This window comes from Fusarium phalaenopsidis (assembly GCF_050370095.1).
Source record: "Fusarium phalaenopsidis strain FUZ10S chromosome Unknown contig_32304, whole genome shotgun sequence".
In the NCBI taxonomy this organism is placed as follows: domain Eukaryota; kingdom Fungi; phylum Ascomycota; class Sordariomycetes; order Hypocreales; family Nectriaceae; genus Fusarium; species Fusarium phalaenopsidis.
The window spans coordinates 1405814-1426230 of NW_028145404.1; the positions used below are offsets into that span (position 1 = coordinate 1405814).

General features: G+C 53.4%; 8 protein-coding genes across 8 annotated transcripts; 4 read left to right on the top strand and 4 right to left on the bottom strand.

Annotated features, from left to right (window-relative positions):
• Positions 1-866: 866 nt before the first annotated feature.
• On the top strand, positions 867-5809 carry LRP88_09739 (chromatin segregase YTA7; the record flags this gene model as incomplete). Its single annotated transcript, XM_083246217.1, has 3 exons — positions 867-3761; positions 3814-4086; positions 4139-5809. The coding sequence occupies 3 exons, from the start codon at positions 867-869 to the stop codon at positions 5807-5809; spliced, it is 4839 nt and encodes a 1612-aa protein (XP_083097330.1).
• A 265-nt stretch (positions 5810-6074) lies between these two features.
• LRP88_09740 (uncharacterized protein) lies at positions 6075-7147 on the bottom strand (the record flags this gene model as incomplete). Its single annotated transcript, XM_083246218.1, has 4 exons — positions 6075-6386; positions 6436-6762; positions 6827-7002; positions 7054-7147. The coding sequence occupies 4 exons, from the start codon at positions 7145-7147 to the stop codon at positions 6075-6077; spliced, it is 909 nt and encodes a 302-aa protein (XP_083097331.1).
• Positions 7148-7471: 324 nt separating this feature from the next.
• On the top strand, positions 7472-8385 carry LRP88_09741 (thioredoxin-like protein; the record flags this gene model as incomplete). Its single annotated transcript, XM_083246219.1, has 5 exons — positions 7472-7505; positions 7558-7636; positions 7690-7730; positions 7780-8260; positions 8310-8385. The coding sequence occupies 5 exons, from the start codon at positions 7472-7474 to the stop codon at positions 8383-8385; spliced, it is 711 nt and encodes a 236-aa protein (XP_083097332.1).
• Positions 8386-8628: 243 nt separating this feature from the next.
• LRP88_09742 (dihydrofolate reductase) lies at positions 8629-9313 on the top strand (the record flags this gene model as incomplete). Its single annotated transcript, XM_083246220.1, has 2 exons — positions 8629-8766; positions 8834-9313. 2 exons carry the CDS (start codon positions 8629-8631, stop codon positions 9311-9313), a joined length of 618 nt encoding a protein of 205 aa, XP_083097333.1.
• A 197-nt stretch (positions 9314-9510) lies between these two features.
• Positions 9511-10500, bottom strand: LRP88_09743 (ubiquinol-cytochrome C chaperone family protein; the record flags this gene model as incomplete). The annotated part of the gene is made up of 2 exons (XM_083246221.1): positions 9511-10085; positions 10134-10500. The coding sequence occupies 2 exons, from the start codon at positions 10498-10500 to the stop codon at positions 9511-9513; spliced, it is 942 nt and encodes a 313-aa protein (XP_083097334.1).
• Positions 10501-10809: 309 nt separating this feature from the next.
• Positions 10810-12198, bottom strand: LRP88_09744 (thiolase-like protein; the record flags this gene model as incomplete). Its single annotated transcript, XM_083246222.1, has 3 exons — positions 10810-10971; positions 11024-11746; positions 11797-12198. 3 exons carry the CDS (start codon positions 12196-12198, stop codon positions 10810-10812), a joined length of 1287 nt encoding a protein of 428 aa, XP_083097335.1.
• Positions 12199-12860: 662 nt separating this feature from the next.
• Positions 12861-15662, top strand: LRP88_09745 (OPT oligopeptide transporter protein-domain-containing protein; the record flags this gene model as incomplete). Its single annotated transcript, XM_083246223.1, has 7 exons — positions 12861-14020; positions 14073-14291; positions 14339-14509; positions 14635-14790; positions 14840-14866; positions 14914-15071; positions 15175-15662. The coding sequence occupies 7 exons, from the start codon at positions 12861-12863 to the stop codon at positions 15660-15662; spliced, it is 2379 nt and encodes a 792-aa protein (XP_083097336.1).
• Positions 15663-17835: 2173 nt separating this feature from the next.
• LRP88_09746 (transcription factor domain-containing protein) lies at positions 17836-18965 on the bottom strand (the record flags this gene model as incomplete). The annotated part of the gene is made up of 6 exons (XM_083246224.1): positions 17836-17982; positions 18044-18120; positions 18172-18376; positions 18430-18540; positions 18594-18802; positions 18857-18965. The coding sequence occupies 6 exons, from the start codon at positions 18963-18965 to the stop codon at positions 17836-17838; spliced, it is 858 nt and encodes a 285-aa protein (XP_083097337.1).
• Between the last annotated feature and the right edge of the window lie 1452 nt (positions 18966-20417).

A 20417-nucleotide genomic window follows, 5' to 3' on the forward strand; every position in this document is an offset into this window, starting at 1 on the left:
GAATTCGATATCGATGACATCTAAGAATATTAAGAATAGGAATTGAGAGCGCAAACGGGCCTTGGGGCAGTCGCGAAATGTCTATAACGAGTAAATGGGCAAACGCCTATCGAAATTTCACAAAAAGAGCAAGATTCATGTCCGAAAAGTCATGTTGAAGATTGAATCTGTTTGTTTCGCAATTCATGTCAAAGCCTCGATAAATTAGGTCAACTTCGGGCTCTCCAAATCGCCATGGTGTCTTCCGACCCTTTTGCGCCAATCAGAGACCAGAAGCGGGCCAGTTGCCTGGAAAAACGCTCGGGCCACCTTGTTTTCTTTCGCGCCAAAATGCACGTGAGGCCGCAACTCGCCAGACCTCAGACTTCGACGCCTATCGCCCGTGAACCAAGACGCGCAAAACTGCTTCATCCCACGCAGTCACCTGTTTTTTTCTTTTCTTATTCGTGTTCGCCCGTTTCCCCAAATTCACCACCAGCGCCGTATATACGACTATTCACTTTTGCTCTGGATGCTTGTCCAGCGCATCCCGATCGATTGCCCCCTTTGATGCTTTTGCGCTGATCCCGACGCGCGCGCTGTAAGCCACAAGCTCGACTGCGACCACCCCATGCACGCCTCGACCTGATATCGTGCACTCTCCGCTCATGTAAACAGTGAGTTTGCGCAACCAACTGGTCAATACAAACGCGATGATTCGATGCGCATCGATGCATTCTCATCATCAGCGATGACTGCGATCCCTTTGCTGACCTCCCTGCTTGTCTCTAGACCCAGCAAAGCTCGACTAGACCCATCGTCCGTGTCATTGCTGGACGCCTGAACCGCCACATACAAGCAAAGAATCGATACCAGCATCACCTACAATGGTCCCCAAGCGCAAGAGAGTCCTTGAGGACTTTGATCCCAACAAGTCTGACTCCGACGACGAGAACTTTGACCCCTCCGTCGCCGGGCCGCCTCGAAAGAGTTCAAAGAAGAGCGGTCGCTCTAGGAGTGGAAAGCCGAGTCGCCGACGTGGGAATCGCTATCGGGGATCCGACATCGATGACGATGACGACGAACTCTCCGATAGCCAGGAGGATGACTTTCTCGACGACGATGACGAAGATGAAGAAGACGAGGATGCTCCCGTAAACGCCGCCGGTCGACGTGCCCGGAAAGCTGCTGTCAAGCATCAGAGCTACAGAGAAAGCAGCGAGGAGGCAGCCGAGACTGGCGACGATACTGACAAGCCTGATGACGCCAAGGACGATGTCGATGCCGATATCGATGCCGAGGCCGAAGATGTAAAGGAAGTCGAAAAGGAGCCCGAGGAGGAACCTGCAAGACCAACCAGGAGCAGAGTCGTGAAGCTTAGAGTGCAGAAGGGTCAACTGCCCACTGTCACACGCCGGACAACTAGAGCCCACACGGAAGAGGCAGAGGAGTTCCTGGAACTCTCCAACTCGGGCAAGCACGCCGTTCCCTCGCGAAACTCACGGAGTCGAAGCCCGGAAACATTTGCCCGGAACACAAGGGCCTCGCGGGCCCTGAAGACGCCCAAGAACGCCCCAGAGACAATCCCGGAAGCTACTCAAGAGAGCGGCTCTCGAGAAATCAATGACGCCGATCAGCCTGATGAACTCTCCCAAGATCCTGAGGAGATCCAGAAGAAGGAGGACAAGGATGAAGAAATGCAGGATGTTGTCCAAACCGATGTTGTCGAAGAGGATGCCCCCGGAGAAGATGCCCCTGTGCAAACGGTGGAGGAAGATGACGACGAGGACGACGTGCCCATCACCCGCAGAACTCGAGGTGCTCGCGCAAATGCTTCAGAACAACCAGAGGAAGTCGAATCTGATGCCGGACCCAGAAAGTCACGTCGCCTGACTCGAAAGTCTAGCAAGAAGTCTCATGAGCCTAGTAGCGACTTTGAACCTGGCGATGATTCGGAAGATGCGGCTGCCTCCGGTTCGGAAAAGGCCCACGACGATGATGACGTTGACAGTCCAGCCCCCCGAGGCCGACGAGCACGACCTGCCAGAGGTTCGCGTCAAGGCGGGGATTCTGGCGATGAAGAGCCTGAGTTTGATCTTGACGAACTCAACGAGGAGGCGCGCGAGCTGCGACAGGACTCTCGTTCGCGCCGACGCCCAAGGAAGGAGTCACCTATCGTCTACCAGGAAAACACCCGGAGATCTAGAGCACGCGTCAACTACTACATGCCTCCCCTGACCTCGGTTAACATTGAGGAGGAAGAGGCCGAAGCTGCGCCCGCGCCGGCGCGTGCACGACGAGGTCGTGGTGGCGCTAGCCAGGGCTGGGAGCGTAACCTCAACACCACATTTGGCCCCTTCGGAGGTGGCGGCGGCGGCGGTTCACTTCTTAATGGGCCTTGGGGCACAGGCGCGGCTGGCGGTGTCGACTCGGATAGCAGTGACGACGAGATGATGCATCGTTCTAGCGTCGCTGGTAACGTTGGCATGACTCCGACATCTGCGGGCCCTGCCGGCGGCCTGCTTCCTGGCGCACCAGGTCTCAACATTGATGGGGTCGGAGCAACTCCCAATGTTGGCAAGATCAAGGACCGCAAGGCCCTTGCTGATGCTGACCCCCTTGGAGTTGATATGAATGTCGACTTCAGCAAGGTTGGTGGCCTGCAGGGTCATATCGACCAGCTGAAGGAGATGGTCCAACTTCCCCTGCTCTATCCTGAACTCTTCACCAGATTCCACGTCACTCCACCAAGAGGTGTACTGTTTCACGGTCCACCAGGAACTGGTAAAACATTGCTTGCCCGGGCCTTGGCCAACTCGGTGGGTTCTGGCGGCCGAAAGATTTCGTTCTACATGCGCAAGGGTGCCGATGCCCTGAGCAAGTGGGTTGGTGAAGCTGAGAAGCAGCTCCGGTTGCTTTTCGAAGAGGCAAGGAGAACTCAACCTAGTATCATCTTCTTTGATGAAATCGATGGTCTAGCGCCTGTCCGATCCAGCAAGCAGGAACAGATTCACGCCTCCATTGTGTCGACACTCCTGGCTCTGATGGATGGCATGGACGGCCGTGGTCAAGTCATTGTTATCGGTGCAACCAACCGCCCCGACAACATTGATCCTGCCCTCCGTCGACCGGGCCGCTTCGATCGAGAATTCTACTTCCCCCTGCCGGACATTGACGGACGAAAGTCGATTCTCAACATCCACACTGCGGACTGGGGCCTGTCAGAGCAATTCAAGGACTCACTGGCCGAGAACACCAAGGGCTACGGTGGTGCTGACTTGCGAGCCCTTTGCACAGAAGCTGCTCTCAACTCCATTCAACGGACATACCCCCAGATCTACAATTCTAAAGAGAAACTGGTGGTCAACCCTGAGAAGATCAGCGTCCACGCAACAGACTTTATGCTGTCTATCAAGAAACTGATTCCCTCATCTGAGCGATCAGCAACCTCCGGCGCCCGACCTCTTCCCAAGTCGATAGATCCGTTGTTGCGCAAGCAATTGGCGGAGGCTAAACGCGCCCTGGACGGGTTGCTGCCTCGTAAGAAGAAGATGACAGCACTGGAGGAGGCCATGTATGAGCAGTTCGAAGATGACGATCACGGTTTTGGTCGAGAGGCGATGCACCAGGAGTTTGAGCGATCTCGAGTATTCCGTCCCCGCTTCATCATTCACGGACAGCATGGAATGGGCCAGACTTACCTTTCCTCCGCCATCTTGCACTACTTTGAGGGCGTTCATGTGCAGAACTTTGACCTCCCCAGCATATTGGGTGATGGAAGGGTAAGTGAAACATTGACATTTTGAGTAAAGATGTCGTTCTAACGTTTGACAGGCCATGGAGCAAGTCATTGTCGGACTCTTTACGGAAGTTAGACGACACAAGCCCAGCGTCATCTACATCCCCAACATCGAGGCCTGGTATCTCGCGCTGCAGGGCACCATTGCTCTTACGACATTCAAGACCATGCTGCGATCTATCCCCCCTACCGATCCGGTTCTTCTTCTTGCTACGGCAGAGGGCGATAAGGACGACCTCCCCGCCGAACTCTTCCGGGACTTTTTCGGATTCTCCAAGAAGAATCAGATGAAGATCTCAAAGCCTGATGCGGTAAGTGAAGTAATTGGCTGTTGCGATGATGTATTCTAACCTTGGACAGATGGCTCGAATGGAATACTTCAGCTTGACCGTCAACTACGTCAAGAAGAAGCCAGCCGAGTTCCCCGATCCTGCCAATCGTAAAAAGAGAGTGCTTGAAGAACTCCCTGTTGCTCCCCCGGTCCAGCCTCCTCCCCCCACCAAGGCTGAGATGAAGGCAGCGCAGAAGAAGGATCACCAACTTCTTAACGCCCTGAAGATTCAGCTGCAGCCCATCATGGACCAGATCAACAGGAAGTACAAAAAGTTCAGGCAGCCTGTCATCCCCCCAGCCCAGATCGAGTACCTGTTTCTTGAGTCGGATCCCAACTACGTGCGGCCTGACGTTGAAGGCGTCCAGACGCGACCCTTTGAGATTGTCAAGGACAAGCATGGTAATGACGTTCTGAGAGACACTGCGACTGGCAAATGTTACTACAATCTCGAAACAACAACCATCGAGGAACGTCTCTCGAACGGGTTTTACACTCGGCCAAAGGATTTCCTTTTCGACATTAAGGCACTCGCAAAGGACGCCAAGAATATTGGAGACAAGGAACGAACCCTCAAGGCCAACGAACTTCTCAGCAATGTCGAGGTTGATGTCGCTAGTATCGAGAATCAAACCTCGCAGATTGACTGGGAAGGGCTTTACCGACGTCAAGTCCAACGAGCCAAGGACGCTGCCGAGAAGGAACGGAAGAGAAAGGCAATGCAATCGCTCGTGGACCGTGTTCAATCTGATCTCGGGGGTGGCAACGACAGCGACTCGCAGGGCCCAGTTACCCTGGGAGAGACAGTGCCTGGATCGCGGACAATGGCCAGATTCCAAGTGAGAAGCCCGCTGTCAAACGGTCACGGTCTCTCAGGCCAGGACTCGCATCCCCTCAGCAATGGCACAGCTCATCCTTCTGGCGATGACGTTCAGATGAGTGGAGTCGACGACGACACACAGGCTGTTTCTCAGATGGGACCTCCGCCCAAATCTCACGAACACCTTAGTCTGGCACACACGGGAGTGACGCAGATCTCGCAAAAGTCAGCTGTGACATCCCTACCACCCGGAGTTTCGCCTTCAGCAGTGATCAATGAGGCCTCGACAACTAAGACATCGGACCCCTCTGATCATCGGTCATCCAACTTTAGCACCCAGATGACTAATGGCACCCATGCTGAGAACAGGGGTGGTGGCGAGGATGACACTACTGAGCTCGATATCCCAGACACTCTTTTGGTGCCAGGCCAGAACGAGTCCTGGATGCACTCTCAAGCCCAGCAGGCGGCAGCAACAGGCAACGCCTTGCCAGGGTCTAATCTGTCAGGCAGTCCGCCTTCGCAGCGCACGTCTGGCTTTAAGGCTCACAGCGTGGGCGGAATGGCGCACATCCTGAACGACCAGAACTCTGATGATCATTCCATCCGCAACTCGGGCTCGTCCGGCTCTGCTTCTCAGCCGCTCACAGCCGACGAGGTGGAAACGTTCCTGCACAACGTGACAAACATGACGAGCGGCTGCACCATCGAGCAGCTGGAACAGATCAACCGTGAGCTCATGGACGAGATTTGGCGCACAAGGCACGAGTGGAACCGCAGCAGGGTCATCGGATTCGTCACGTCGGTGTTCAACGACACCATGCGGGACATTGACAGCATGCAGGAAGTTGCTCCGCCCAGCCAACGGCAGAGCTTTTGAGCAAGGATCGGAGTTGCGGAATGTTAAGGGAAACGTCATCTTGTAAAGGAAAAGCCGGAAGCCAGTGCAAAGAGTTGGGTGATTGATTGAAACCATGTTCAGGAGTTGGGGTGTTGCAGCCGCTTGGCTATGGAGGAGAGATGTGTCCGTCTGGCTTAGAGGATATCAAACACTGCACAGTTTATTTTTTCATATTACTTGCTTCCTGTACACTGGTCTCTTTACCCTCATGTATACATAAAATACATTCAATGATGCCGCATGTTTACAACTTGGCCTTGGTGCTATCATATCGCTTTCCTTCATCGGCCTGCTCGGCCACAGTCAGGTCTGGCAGCTTTTGGGGCATGATACGACGGGGTGTGGTTCCCGGGACGACGTTGTACTTGGAAAAGTCTGTGACTCCGGCGTGCTCACGGAGAAAGTCCTCGTCGAGGAGGAGTTCGCCGTTGACGACAGAGGGGGGAGCCTGGAGGATGGCGAGGATGGCATCGGAGAAGATAGTTGCCTTGCGCAGGTCGTTGGCTTCGTCTGGGTTCTTGACAGTGAACTGTTGAGTAGCAGCAGATTCGATGGCCTGACAATGATTAGCAGCGTTCTGTTCGACATTACTCGAGTTTACGCACCACAGCTGGCCAGATGCTCGTAATAGCCATGTCCTTCTTCCCCTCACGCTCAAAGTCCATGGCAAGACCCTTTGTCAAGACACTCATTCCTACCTTGCCCATGGCATATGCCGTCTTGCCGCGGAGGAAGCGGCTGTAGATTGGCGGACTGACGACTACTATACGGCCTGTGGAAGGGAGATGGGGAAGAGCAGCCTGGACTGTTGCGTAGAGTCCTTCTGGGTTGACGCGTTGCATGAGCTGGAAACGCTTTACGGGAGTAGACGCCACGGGGGCCCAGAAGATGGCGCCTGAGTTGTAGATGAGGACATCTAGACGACCATATGTCTGGTTGTGTTAGTGGTGAATGTAATGGGGCTTGAGGAAGAGTTACCGATAGTGTTTTGGACACGAGGGCATCAACACTCTCTGGGGAGCGGACATCGACTTGGACGGCTGTTGCTTGGCCGCCAGCCTCTGTGATCTCCCTGGCGACGGTGGTGATGGTTGAGGCCGAGGAGTTGGGGTCTGGCGGGAAGGGACCTGCGGGCTTGGCAGGGTCGCTGATGGTTTTAGCAGCAACGACGACTTGATTGCGCGTTAGTTGAGATGTATAGCCCTTGAGAGAGTGTTACGGACCAGCGTAGCCATTCCGACCAAGGTCGACGGCGACCTGACGGCCGATGCCCCGTGAGGCACCGACGACGAGAGCGACGGGCTTGGTAGATGCCATGGATACTGAGTTGATGATGTTTGCTCTGGCTATCTGGATGATGCCCCGGGAAACTCTTTCCTCTTGAATTCACGTATAAGTATATCTACGGGTTGATTACTGATACGAACGGTGATGCTCGGCACCCCTTGCTCGGTGGTGGATACGTAAACTATCCGAACCTCGGCATCCCCACACTCCACATGGAACCCGGGGGCCCCGCGTCCGCTCCGCGTTTTTGGGTAACACAGGGGGGAAGAAGGATCACGTCTTAAATAATCAAGATCACAACAACTACCTTTTCCTACCAACATAGGAGAGAGAGATCAGTAAACACTGCAGAAGATGGGAGGGCGCATTGATTGCTACCTGGACATTGGTGAGTGTTTGCGATAATATAATCTGGTGCAGTTGCTGACTGTTGGTTGTAGTGTCCTTTTTTAGCTATGTTGGGTATGCGGATTTGAGGCAGAACATTGACAAGCTTGCTGCTCATGGAGTCAAAGTAGAGTATGTATTTCTGTTTCTATGTGACTCTCTTAACAATTGCTAACTTGTCCTAGATTCCACCCCGTCTTTCTCGGCGGTATCAACAACCTCTCCGGTATGGCAATACTCTATCTCTTCCTCCTCTTCTTCTTACAAAATTCTAGGAAATAAGCCTCCGTGGATGCTTCCAGCCAAGGCTAAATACCTCGACGACGATAGTCGCCGTGCCGCTGCGCGCCTCTCAATTCCTTACCGAGGCTCACCACCCGACATCTTTGCCATCGCAAAGACCCTCTCACCGCTGCGCGCTCTGCAATTCATCAAGGAAAACTACCCAGAGTCGACTTTCCTCGCAACCTTTCGCTTTTTCTTTCACAAGATATGGTTGCCCCCGCATATGAACCTCGCCGAGGACGCCAACCTCATAGCAGCACTGTCTGAAGCTACGGATGAACTTGACGGTGGATCAGGCAAGAAGCTTTTCACGGATGAGGATGTGAAGAAGATTATGGCGGGGAGGGAGAGCACGAAGGAAAAGGTGAAGCAGCTGACGGCAGAGGCTGTTGATAAGGGCGCTTTTGGTGCGCCGTGGCTGTGGGTGACGAACCGGGATGGAAAGTCGGAGCCATTCTTTGGGAGCGACAGGTGAGTCTTTTTTGGTTATTCGACGAGGGTCTTTCTGACTTGAGTATAGGTTCAACCATGTGTATCGATTTCTGGGGATTCCATTCCAGGACGTCGAGGTGCTGCCACCTTCATCCAAGCTGTAAGTCGGATATTGGTATCGGAGGAGACTCAGATGAGAGCGAAAGAATTACATTTCGAGAATTCCAAGGAGACTTTATTTTCAGCTAGCAATTGACCGTAATAAATCAAACATACATTCTTCAATTTTTCGTGACATTTGTATTTGCCTGTAGCTGAGCCAATTGTAAGTGACACAAACCCACTCACTCACTTTGAGCTCGACACTCCGCCAAAATCTTCAGCCATTACCATCACCAACAGCAAAAATGCAGCCTCTCGAACTCACCCTCATCGTCGCCGCGACGCGAAATATGGGCATCGGCGCCCACGGGAAGATGCCCTGGACAGGTCTTCGCAAGGAGATGAAGTACTTTGCGCGCGTGACGACGCGGCTTCCGTCACAGGTACTCGATTCAATTCATTCACACCGCGCGTATAGCATCAGATACTGGAAACTGACAGAGAGTTTAGTCACCTCCTGCTTCTCTAAACGCCGTCATCATGGGCCGAAAAACCTGGGACTCAATCCCTGTCAAATTCCGGCCGCTCAAAGACCGTCTCAACATCATCATCACCCGCTCAGCAGGTCCTGGAGACCCAGCGCCTACCGTCGGCGACAAAGAGCCCGTCCGGGTATCATCTCTAGAGCACGCGCTCCGGTACGCCCGAGCCCGAGCCGACGTCGCACGTGTGTTCGTCATGGGCGGTGCGCAAATCTACGCTGCCGCCCTGGAGCTATTCGAGGCCCGACGGGTGCTGCTCACGAGTATCGAGCGTGACTTTGAGTGTGACACCTTTTTCCCGGTTGAACTAAAAGGGGAAAAGTCCGGAAACTGGGTTAAGAAGCCGAGGGAAGAGCTGGCGAGCTGGACAGGTGAAGAGATTTCCGAAGATGGTGAGGAAGAGGCAGGGACCAAGTATGAATTTCAAATGTGGGAAAAGGTCGATTAGAAGAGCTAGAATATGGTAATCCAAATGAGATGGGATATCATCCATGCGTTATCTTCGTATATACATAGGTACAACAATCAAGATGCCCCAAGCCCACACTCCAATGCCCTACCTATTCATACACCCCTTTTTAACAACCCAGCCCGGTTCTAATTTTTTGCATAGTTCGTAAACATTTGATAATACATAACATCCTCTCAAGTCGCAGAGACCTTGGCCGCTCCCTCTGGCGGCACAACCTCTGCTTCATGCTTCACCGGCTCTCTCGCTGGGGTGACATCGTCTTGCTGTCCGCTTAGCTGCTTCTCCAGTCTTGTCCAGAAGACGTCGACGGGCTTGCTGAGGATCTGGGGAAGTTGTGTAGCGAGCATGTTATCGCTAGCAGCCTCAAATTGCAGCAGCGTCGATCGCATCCAACCCACAATAGCAAGCAGAGCACGAGGATCAGCGTCAGGCGAACCCTTGAACAGGTTTCTCCAGACAGCACTCGCCAGCACGGCGTCACCCTTGATCAGCCCCTCATCATACGCCAGCAGCAGACCCCGCCACTGCACAAAAATATCCTTGAGGTAGCGCTGCCGCAGGGCGCTCGACGTAATGTGATGGTCGATGTGCATCTTCTTCTCGCATTCGAAAAAGAAGTGGTCCGTCAGCTGGTGCTGCCAGTTATGGAAGGGCTCGCGCTCGAAGCAGCGTATCCGTGCGTTGATGAGGTAGAGGTGAAGCATGGTGACGTGGGACCAGGTGCTGAATGTGGGAGGGAGTTTGAAGGCTGAGCATGTTAGCAATTAAAGCATGAATGGGGAGGTGGCAGACGTACTGTGATGCCATACGCTATCTGGGTTCAGAGAGTGGCCAATCTCTTCACCGTCCTCCGCAACCTGCACCTGATCGTTCTTCCGCTCCTTCTCGGTGATGTGGTAGTCGGCAGCCTTTGACGACGCCTTGAACAACTGCTCCGTAGCGCCCAGCACGCGGTAAGGCTCAGCCATGGCGCTCCCGAGGCCCTTGAGGAGGCTCCTCTCGCTCGTCTTGCTGAACTGCCTCACGGGGACAGAGGCGGGCGCTCTCGCGGGGGTTATAAAATTCGTCCTCGGGGCAGCGGCAGCTCGTGATGCGCCGGCGCGGATTGCGGCCCGGAGGACGGTCCGGGCCTGTGTCCTACAGGTCTCGCAGGTCAAGCTCATTGTGAGTGAAGTTCTGGGAGGAAGATTGAGAGGCGCTGGGTCGAGGAGGGAGAATGCTGGGTCCGTCCGGGGTCCTTCACGTCATGGCCGGGTGCATGACGGCTTCAATCTTTCAATGGCAGAGAAATTGTTTGCCATGTGAGTGGCCCGGGAGAATGTCGGCAGCGGAGGACCCTTGGTGCCATCGGCACTGTGAGACACTGTGCTAAATAGCCTCCACAACCACCGCAACCACAAAGGAACATCAACAACTCTTTATGAGAATCATGATAATAAAAATACATATTTTTACATCTTACAGAGGTGAAACTATTGGAATTTGGAAAACACCAATGAGCTGTTTGTCCCACCAAACCCAAAGCTATTGGAGATGGCCACTCCAATATCCTTCTCTTGAGCTTCCTTGGGTACAAAGTTGAAAGCGACTCCAACATCAGGCTTCTCTAGGTTCAGCGTCGCAGGCACAATTCCCTAGGAAAATTGTCAATCGCAAGCCTGGGTGTATTTCAAGGGTTTCACGTACCTCATGGATGGCCAGGATAGAGAACAGAGCCTCAATGGCACCAGCAGCGCCAAGCAGGTGTCCAACTGCCCCCTTGGTGCTGCTAACAGTAATATCTGACCCACGAGCGTGGCCCTCGTCGCCCATCATGAGACTTCGGATGGCTGAAGTCTCGGCTATATCGCCAACTTGGGTAGCCGTGGCATGAGCGTTGACATAGTCGACCTGCGAAGGCTTGATGCCAGCATTCTTCAGTGCTTTTGTCATGGCGAGAAGGGCACCACGACCATCTTCTCGAGGCGCCGTCATGTGGTACGCATCGCCGCTGCATCCGTAGCCCTTGATCTCGGCGTAGATGCGAGCCCCCCGCGCCTTGGCATGCTCCAGCTCTTCGAGTACACACACAGCAGCACCTTCAGCGACGACGAACCCATTTCGGTCAGCGTCAAACGGTCGACAACTTGCCTGTGGATTGTCGTTATAGGCCGTGGATAAAGACCTGGCCCTTCCGAAGCCGGCAAAAGTCAGAGGGTGGATGCATGACTCTGAACCTCCTGCGGCCATGACATTGGCGTCTCCCATGGCGATGAAGCGTGAGGCATCTCCAATTGAGTGAGCGCCGGTTGTACAGGCTGTCGTAGCAGCATGATTTGGACCCTGAAACCCGTACTTCATAGCGATATGGCCAGCAGCCATGTTGATGAGAATCTTTGGGACGAAGAGTGGTGACACCTTTTTATATCCCTGACAAGCAGTCAGCGCCGGCTCTCTCTCAGCCCAACTCGAAGCCTTACACCTTGATCGTGCACCAAACTCGTCTCATAGATTTCATCGAGATTTCCGATACCGCTCCCGAGACACACACCTGTCTCCTCAAGCTCGCGTTCATCTTTTGGTTCCCACCCAGCGTCCTTGAGAGCCATGTCGCTGGCGGCAATGGCGTACTGCGTAAACTTGGACATGCGGCGCTGCTCTGTCGTGCTGAGCCAGTCCGAGGCCCTCCATTTACCTTCTCCCTCACCGCTGGGAACTATCCCAGCTACAGTACTCGTCAGCTCCCTCCACCGCGCCCGAGGCTCCAAGTCTGCGACGCTGACGATGCCAGACTCGCCGGCCAAGAGACGGGTCCAAGTCCGCCTGACGCCGACTCCCAGGGGCGTGATGGCGCCGAGGCCAGTCACGACTACCCGACGCATTATGATCCCATGCCGAGTTTGAAAGGGGAATATGAGAAGTTGAAGAATCTAAAGGTGTCGTCAAGTTTGTACCTTTGAGATGTAAGTTGGTAGACCCTGGGTCATGTCGAAAATTTCCCACTTTGGTTTAGCGCACTGTGCTTCCCGTTCATGATGCAGGGGCGTTGCATCGTCACGATAAGCCATTGACAATCAATTCAAGATTCCCTTTCTTTGTATCTTTTTGACATTGAAAATATTTGACCAAATAATTCATCTTTTAAATATGAATTTCTGACAAAGATATATATGTTGTTTAAATGGTCATGCGCCCAAGATCTGAATAAGACGCCACCTGCTCAAAACGGAGCACAAAAGACGCGAAGCAAACACGTTTCACCCCGTTGCTCCTACACTGAGACAACTCTTTGACGACTAAAAATCTCGACAAATATCTCGCTCAATCTTGGATATTCATTGATATATCTGATATATAGCGGTTCTGTACTATTCTTTGTTGCACGTGGCATTCTTTTAGTCGAGACGCGTCTACACGTCAGCTCTTACTATCTCACCCCCATAGTCTCCCGGGACTTTCTACGAGGACCCTGTGTCTGAGCCGGTGGATGAACTCGAGCTGATATAGGTGAATCTGGGGGCCAGGAGGCTTCAACAGTCTCATAATGCCTCGCAGTCAGAAGCCAGGCTCCGCAATGCCGGCGGAGGCCATTGGACAGACCATTGGGGGCCCTAGTGGGCGGCTGTCGACATCGCTAGAGGTGGAGGATCCTTCAAGCGATAACCTCAAGCATCGCCTTCATGAATGGGCAGCCAGCGGGGCTCGGAATGACGACGATGATGATCAAGGCTCAGAGTATGAGCTCCTCATGGACCCCAATCTCCCCGAGGAGTATGAGACGAGACGGAAGGGTTCCGAGGACTCTGGAGATGAAGCAGCACTTATCAAGAATGACGATGAGGAAGACGAGGAAAACTCTCCTTACCCAGAAGTCAGAGCCGCGGTACGGAACTACGACGAAGATCTCCCGTGCAACACAGTCAGGGCCTGGACCATCGGCATGCTCCTCGTCGTCCTGGGCGCCTCGATGAACACCCTCTTCTCCCTCCGCCAGCCCTCCATCAGCATCGGGCCCCTCATCGCCCAGATCATCGCCTGGCCCATGGGCCACGGGTGGGCGAGGTTCGTCCCGGACAGGGAATTTACCACGTTTGGCGTCAGGTGGACGCTCAACCCGGGGCCGTTCAACATCAAGGAGCATGCCATCATTGTCGTCATGGCTAGTGTTTCTTTTTCGGTTGCCTATGCTACGGATATCATCCTAGCCCAGCTCGTGTTTTATAAGCAGAACTTTGGCATTACGTTTCAGCTCCTGTTGACTATCTCGACGCAGTCAGTGGGCTATGGCATTGCAGGCATGCTACGCAAGTTCCTAGGTGAGTTTATCATGATGAAGAACAAGCCCAATGAGCTGACCGTCAAAGTGTACCCTGCTTCCATGATATGGCCCGAGAACCTCGTAGGCGTAACCCTCATGAATGCCATGTACGAGAGAAACGACGCGCCAGACCCTACCATTATCGGAGGCACCATGCACCGCTACAGATGGTTCACCATCGTCACCGGCTGTGCCTTTGCCTACTACTTCATCCCGGGCTTCCTAGCCCAGTTCCTGAGCATCTTTGCCGTCGCCACCTGGCTGGCGCCTCAGAATCCCGTCGTGAACCAGTTGTTTGGAGGCCAGACGGGGTTGTCGCTTCTCCCTATCACGTTTGACTGGACACAGATTGCGGGTTACGTGGGCTCACCACTCATTCCGCCCTGGTAAGTTGAACTTGCTCAGCTTAACTCTAGGATGACCTCTGAATAAGTCTAGGCATGCCATCGCCAACACGCTCATCGGAGTTGGCACATTCTTCATCGTGCTCTCGTCGTTTCTTCACTATGGCGGAGTGTGGTATGCTGAATACCTGCCAATGAGCGACTCGAGCACATACGACAACACGGGAGCTCCGTACAACACGACGCGTATTCTGACACCCGAGTTTACTCTGGACGAGGAAGAGTACAAGAACTACTCGCCCCTATTCATCAGGTTTGTCAAACTTACATTCTTGAGTGGCTTTAGCTCACAGAGTTAAGCACCACATTCGCTATGTCCTACGGCCTATCCTTTGCCGCCATATCGTCGCTCGTCGTGTACACATACCTGCACAACGGGAAACAGATCTGGCAGCAGTGGAGGAACAGTACCAAGGAGAAGCCGGATATCCACATGAAGCTCATGAACAAGTACAAGGAAGCTCCCACGTGGTGGTACATGTCTCTCTTTGCCGCTGCAAGTTCCCCTCGGTTCTTCCTCCAGACGCATGGCTAACGTTGGTGCAGATGCTTCTCATTGGGTTCTACACTGTTCTTGGGTTCCCTACAAACCTCAGCTGGTGGGCGTTCTTGCTGGCCATTGCCATCTCGTTTGGCTTTGCTCTGCCAATTGGTATTATCCAGGCCGTTACAAATACTCAGATTGGCCTCAACGTTTTGACCGAGTTCATCTACGGCTACCTCCAGCCGGGCCGTCCTCTGGCACTGATGATGTATGTAGGTACCTGTCACTTGTAAGAACTCTGCTAACTTCACCTCTAGCTTCAAGACATATGGATACATTACAATGTAGGTTCCTCTCTTCTAGCACCTTTGACAATAGCTAACCGTCCCAGGGCCCAATCCCTCCGCTTCGTATCTGACCTCAAGTTTGGTCACTACATGAAGATCCCGCCTCGAACAATGTTTCTAACCCAAGTCGTGGCCACGACATTTTCATGCTTCATCCAGATCGTAGTCTTGAACTTGGCCCTGAACAATATTGAAGACGTCTGTGAACCACACCAGGCTGACCACTTTACATGCCCTGGCGGCCGCGTCTTCTTTGCTGGTGAGTAGATACTCTCGACTATGAAACACCGTCTAACATGTAGTAGCCTCCATCATCTGGGGCCTACTTGGCCCTGCCCGCATGTTCTCCCCCGGCCAAGTCTACTCGGGCCTTTTCACCTTCTTCATAGTCGGCGCCATCACGCCCATCGTCATCTACCTCGCCGCCAAGCGCTGGCCCAGGTCCCCCGTCCGCTACCTCATGGCACCCCTCATATTCGGCGGAGCCGGCGCCATTCCCCCGGCCACCCCCCTCAACTACCTCTCCTGGGGCGTCGTGGGCTTTGTCTTCCAGTTCTGGATCAAGAAGCGGCACTTTCGGTGGTGGACGAGGCTCAACTTCCTCACCTCGTCGGCCCTGGACCTCGGCCTCGCCCTGGCCACGCTCTTCATCTTCTTTGCCTTTACGCTGCATGGCGTTGAGCCGCCTAGCTGGTGGGGGAACAATGTCGTGTCTACCACCATGGACGTCCAGGGCACAGCCATCCAGGCGCACGTGGCCCAGGGGGAACGCTTTGGCCCTGAGAGCTGGTGATGAGAGAGAGAAGGGGGGATCACTGTATGCTAGCACTTTTTTGAGCTGCCTCTTCAGAGACATGGCAATCCAAGACTTTTCTCATCTATACGCCCCCTTCCTCCTCAGACACAGACACTTCCAACTGCCGAGCTAGTATCTGGCAAATGATACGTGGCGTATGTTCAAGCAGCTGACAATAAGCCTCCGCCTTGGCCTTGCACGTCCGGGGCGTTATCCGCATAACTCACACATTGCTTTTTTTCCCTCGCCCGCCGATCATGCAGTCTAACAGGGGGGAGGGGGTTGTACATATCTTGTATATACACACATCTGTCCCAGACCGCTCTTGGATCCAGCCGTACTGTAAGAAGCAAACATCTATGCTGCTTCTCCTGCATACATGACAAACTGCGCTGCCTCCCCAGCCGTGCCGTTCTATTCGTCAAGGCGGTACCGGAACTTGTTTGCGAAGCTTTGCTGAAGAAAAAAAATGATCTATCAAGCAAACATTTCAAGGATTTCCCGCGTCCCCCCCCCCCCCCCCATCTAATTTATAGTACCTTGCTACCTGCGGAACGCCAAGCGGAGAGACCCTTTTGGTTGCTTTCCGGCTCACCGGGTCTCGCGGTTTGGGCTGAGTGCGGGATCGGGTTAGAGTGTAGGAGATCCTTCTCCCTCTCCAGTCCGTATTTCGTACGATTACCAAAAACAGGATGGTCGGCGCGATGGTCCCGATCTGAGTCGGAAGGGTGCTCCGGTGTGACGACGGGACTATCGACGTAGGTATGCAGGCATGCATGTTGGGGGCCAGAGGAGTGCCATATCATGGATGTTATTCTGGTCTGTCAGCCAACCTGTCTGCTTTAGCTTGGCCTGTTCCTTGCCCTTCAGAGTCCAGGTCATCCATCATGTTGATAAACATGGTACTCAACCAGCAGCCTCACTTTGTGACCCCTGCCGTGTCTACGCGTCCATCAAGCTGCATGATATCCTGCTCTCGTGTCAACCGTCACCTTGGGAAGAAACGTCTTCTTCAAGGACCGTAACTCGAAATATAGCTACATTGGAATATAATACCCATTAAATAATCAATAACCCAATTACCCTCCTCTAATCATACAATATCGACACAACTTGCCCATCCCGCTTTGGTACACTTAGTAACTCCGCCCCATCTCCTCCCTAGCCATACTCCCCTGTCAAGCTAGACCAGCCGTGTCACAGTCAAGTACTTCATTGCTTTGCCAACCGCCAATCGAAGCCAACCTCTCCCTCTTTGCCATGCGAGCTCCCTGTACCATCAGTCAGGCCCTGGGATTGAGGCGTGTTGTTGTCCGTCAATGAGACCGTAGGCCAACTCCCTAAAGGACCGCCATCCTTGTTTTGCGTTCCCCAGGGATACATGATTGCCAGCGATCCACGACGGCTCTCGCATGGCGAAATCCAAGCATTGTTGGCTGGTGAGCAAGAAGGGGGCCGACCTTGAACAAAGCTCCCTGTCGACAGCTGGTATAGCTCACCATGGCCTGCCAATCCAATATCTTTTTTCCAGTATTCCTCTGATCTCTCTCCCTTCCTCGCCTGTCGAAATGACTCCAAGATACCGACAAACTTGTCGGCATGACGGTGTGGACCTGCTGACATCTTCAGAGCGTCCATGGCCTGAGTTATCCAGAATTCAGCATGGGGAACATTATGTATGCCGGCATAATCGTTGCTGAGCACAATGAGAGCCGCGTCAAATAATATGTGCCTTGGCTTGGTTAGAACATGTGTCGGACAAAAGCAATGGTACTTGACACTTACAGAGTCGAAGAGTCAAAAACACGCATCTCGTGCGAATCAATGGCCCACCTGACGAGCTTGATCATCTGAAGCGATTGGTATACGCATATTTCACTCAGCTCGCAGGTGATTCACGATGGTCTTGCCATACATGTCCGTATCAGCCCATCTTCGTTTACTGTTGTTTTCATGAAAAGATCAAGAAAAAACGGTCGACAAAGAAGAATGTTGGCGTAGTGGCCTAGAATGTGAGCTTTGAGCCAGGCCCTAGCGAAGACGCTGGCGTCCATCGCCGTTGGGAAAGACATCTTTGTCAACGACAGGTTCCGCCTGGACCAAGCCTCAAGATCCTTCATCATCCCGTGTGCTGCCTCGGAACAGATTCTGCTGCTTGAGTAGATCTTAGTCAAGGCTTGTCCGATGATATCGCACCCCTCGACGGACGCATCAAGTACAGAGCGTGATCTTCCATGGTTGGATGATGCTGCTGGTACTTGGAGTGAGTTATGAGAACAGTCTTGTTCTGGCATTGCCAGTGGTCGTCCCAGAGATGCTGCGAGAAATCTGTCAAGGATAAACAGGCTTCTCCAAATGTTTCGTCTCAGCAGCTTTACATGCTGGTCAGTGAACAAGACATCCGTCCGAGGGGCCATATGTATTCCGAGGGCATAAGCAGATCGAACAGCCATGCCTACAATTGGGTTAGTTTCGCTTGAAGAACAAGAAATAGTATAGTACTTACCACAGTACGCATAGGCAGCATTCCGTCGTGATACCAGCAACGTGAAATAAGACATCAGCGCAAGAGCCTGGACAGACCACAGCCCGCCATCTTCAGACCAACCCTCATCCTCAAAAGCTGTCATCGGATCGCCTATTGATTTGGCGGCGGCCAACCTTTCTCCCCATTGGTCATCAAGCATGCGCATCTCATGAATGACAGCGCGCTGTGGTCTGGTGAGAGGGCAACTGGGCCCATGGTAAACCCAATGGCTAGGACGAGATATATGAGGCAACGATCTGAAGCGGCAGCAGAGTCTGGCGCGGCGTAGACACGGTTCAAGGCCGTGTCTGTCCAGTTCGGATCCAAAACCCAAAGCAGGCCTTGCGTCTGTGGGGGTTAGAGATCATACGGACTTCCAGCATAAGGCAACAATGACTTACGTTATCAAAGAACGACTTTATCAATATCCTAGCATGCTTTATCTCAGGCAGCAATGCCCGGGCCTGGGGTGAAGAGGGGGCTATAAAGGGGGCCTCTGGCATCTTGAAGCGGTCTGGGTCGTCGGTAAAAGAAGAGTCTCCCAAAACGAACCCCACGACAGTGCTGATAACGACCAGGGAGGAGGAAGTCGAGGAATTGCCAACATAAACTTGGTCTTGTTAGCAGCAGCAAGCAGCAGAGCCTTCATGGGGGAGATACTCACAGCCCCTGTTAGTGAGGTCTCGCATCATCCATGCTTCCGTGTGCAATTCCACTTCCCCTGGCTTCAAGGCAACGACGGTTTGGTCAAAGTTTGAACTGGAAACCCACATTGGCAGGACTTTTTGATGATTTCCATCGTCCGTGTTGTCTGAGTCCATGTCCGCGTAAACATAGCCAGAGGAGTCAGGGGACCGGTCAGCACAACGTTGTTTTGAAGGCGACCTCGATATGACCCGATTACTCGGTTCTGGGCTTTTGTCGCCATGGTCCCGACAAACCACTCTTCTCTTGCGACAGGGGTTGCAGGGCCTATGGGAGTCGCACTGCCCAAGGTTGAGTTAGTAGTGAGAAAGAGAAGTAGCGCTGTGCTAGCATAGATGTATGAGAAGCGACTTTGGGCTCAGCCCAGTGTCGGTAAGAGACAGCGACAACTGCAACTGGGGAAAGGATTTGAAAGGCAATGGATGGCTGGGGAAGTTGCAGGCAACCAAGGGTGTCATGCAAGTGGTGGGCGAGTGCATGGCGGCTCTAAAGCCGGTTGTGTAACATGTGCTCAACTCATGGACGGGAAACAGGGGCCATTGTTCTTGGCTGGGTTGGTCTCTCACCTTCTGCTTGCGTTTCTTACAGGTGTTACAAGCCGTTGCGGCTCTCTTGCGCATGTCGGGCCGCACCCTGGCTCGCGTCATGGCGGATATGTATGCAGGATGTATGCAGCAAAGTTTGTTGATGAATAAGGGGGTATATGGCAGCAAAGAGGTAAGGTCAAGAGATGACAACGAAACGAATGTTCTCCCGCAGGATATGATGAGCAGTCGAGAGATATTCGAAGAGTCTGTAGAGCAATAACTGCTTGTGTTGCTCCAGGCGAGAGGTTTACACGCGCGAATAGGTGAGAGTACTCCTCCTTTCTCCCAGCAAGCTCAAGTCGCCTTGACCAGCAACTGAGCTTCCGGTCAGTCGGGGAGCCGCAGCTTCAACTCCGAAGCAGTAGTTGGAGTGTGCGTATGCGGATGTGACCAAGCTAGGAGCCCTGTCCGAATGATGGTGTTGCGCAAGGACCTTCGGATCCGGGGTTTGTGATGCTTTGTCAGTTGATGTTGAGATCTCGCACTGGTAGCTGATCAAAGAGGCCGGGTAGAGCACTCGGAAGTCGGAAGCAAGCGAGTGTGAGAGCAGCAGAGTGCGGATAATGACCTGAGTGAGCATCCGGGGCCAGCTGTGTGAGGGAGGTCAAGGTCTTTCTACCACCCGCCTGACCAAGGCAGGAGGGCGGCATCCAACTAGAAGCCGTCCTAGCAGTTCGGAAAGGGTTGCATGATGCTATGCGATGTGATGAAAGCAGCGACTCTGGCAAAGGCCGAGCAAATGCCTGTGGCGTCCAGAAGGCTTGCCATGGCGTGTCGGCGTGTCGTTGCAGCAGCTGAGAGAGAGCCTGAGACGGCGGTACTGGGGAGGTACTCCTTTCCAGAACTCGATGGCAAGTTCGTGGCCCCTTGCGTGAGAAGCATATCATTGGCCTCATGAAGCGATTACGGCCTGCGACGGATATGGGACCGATC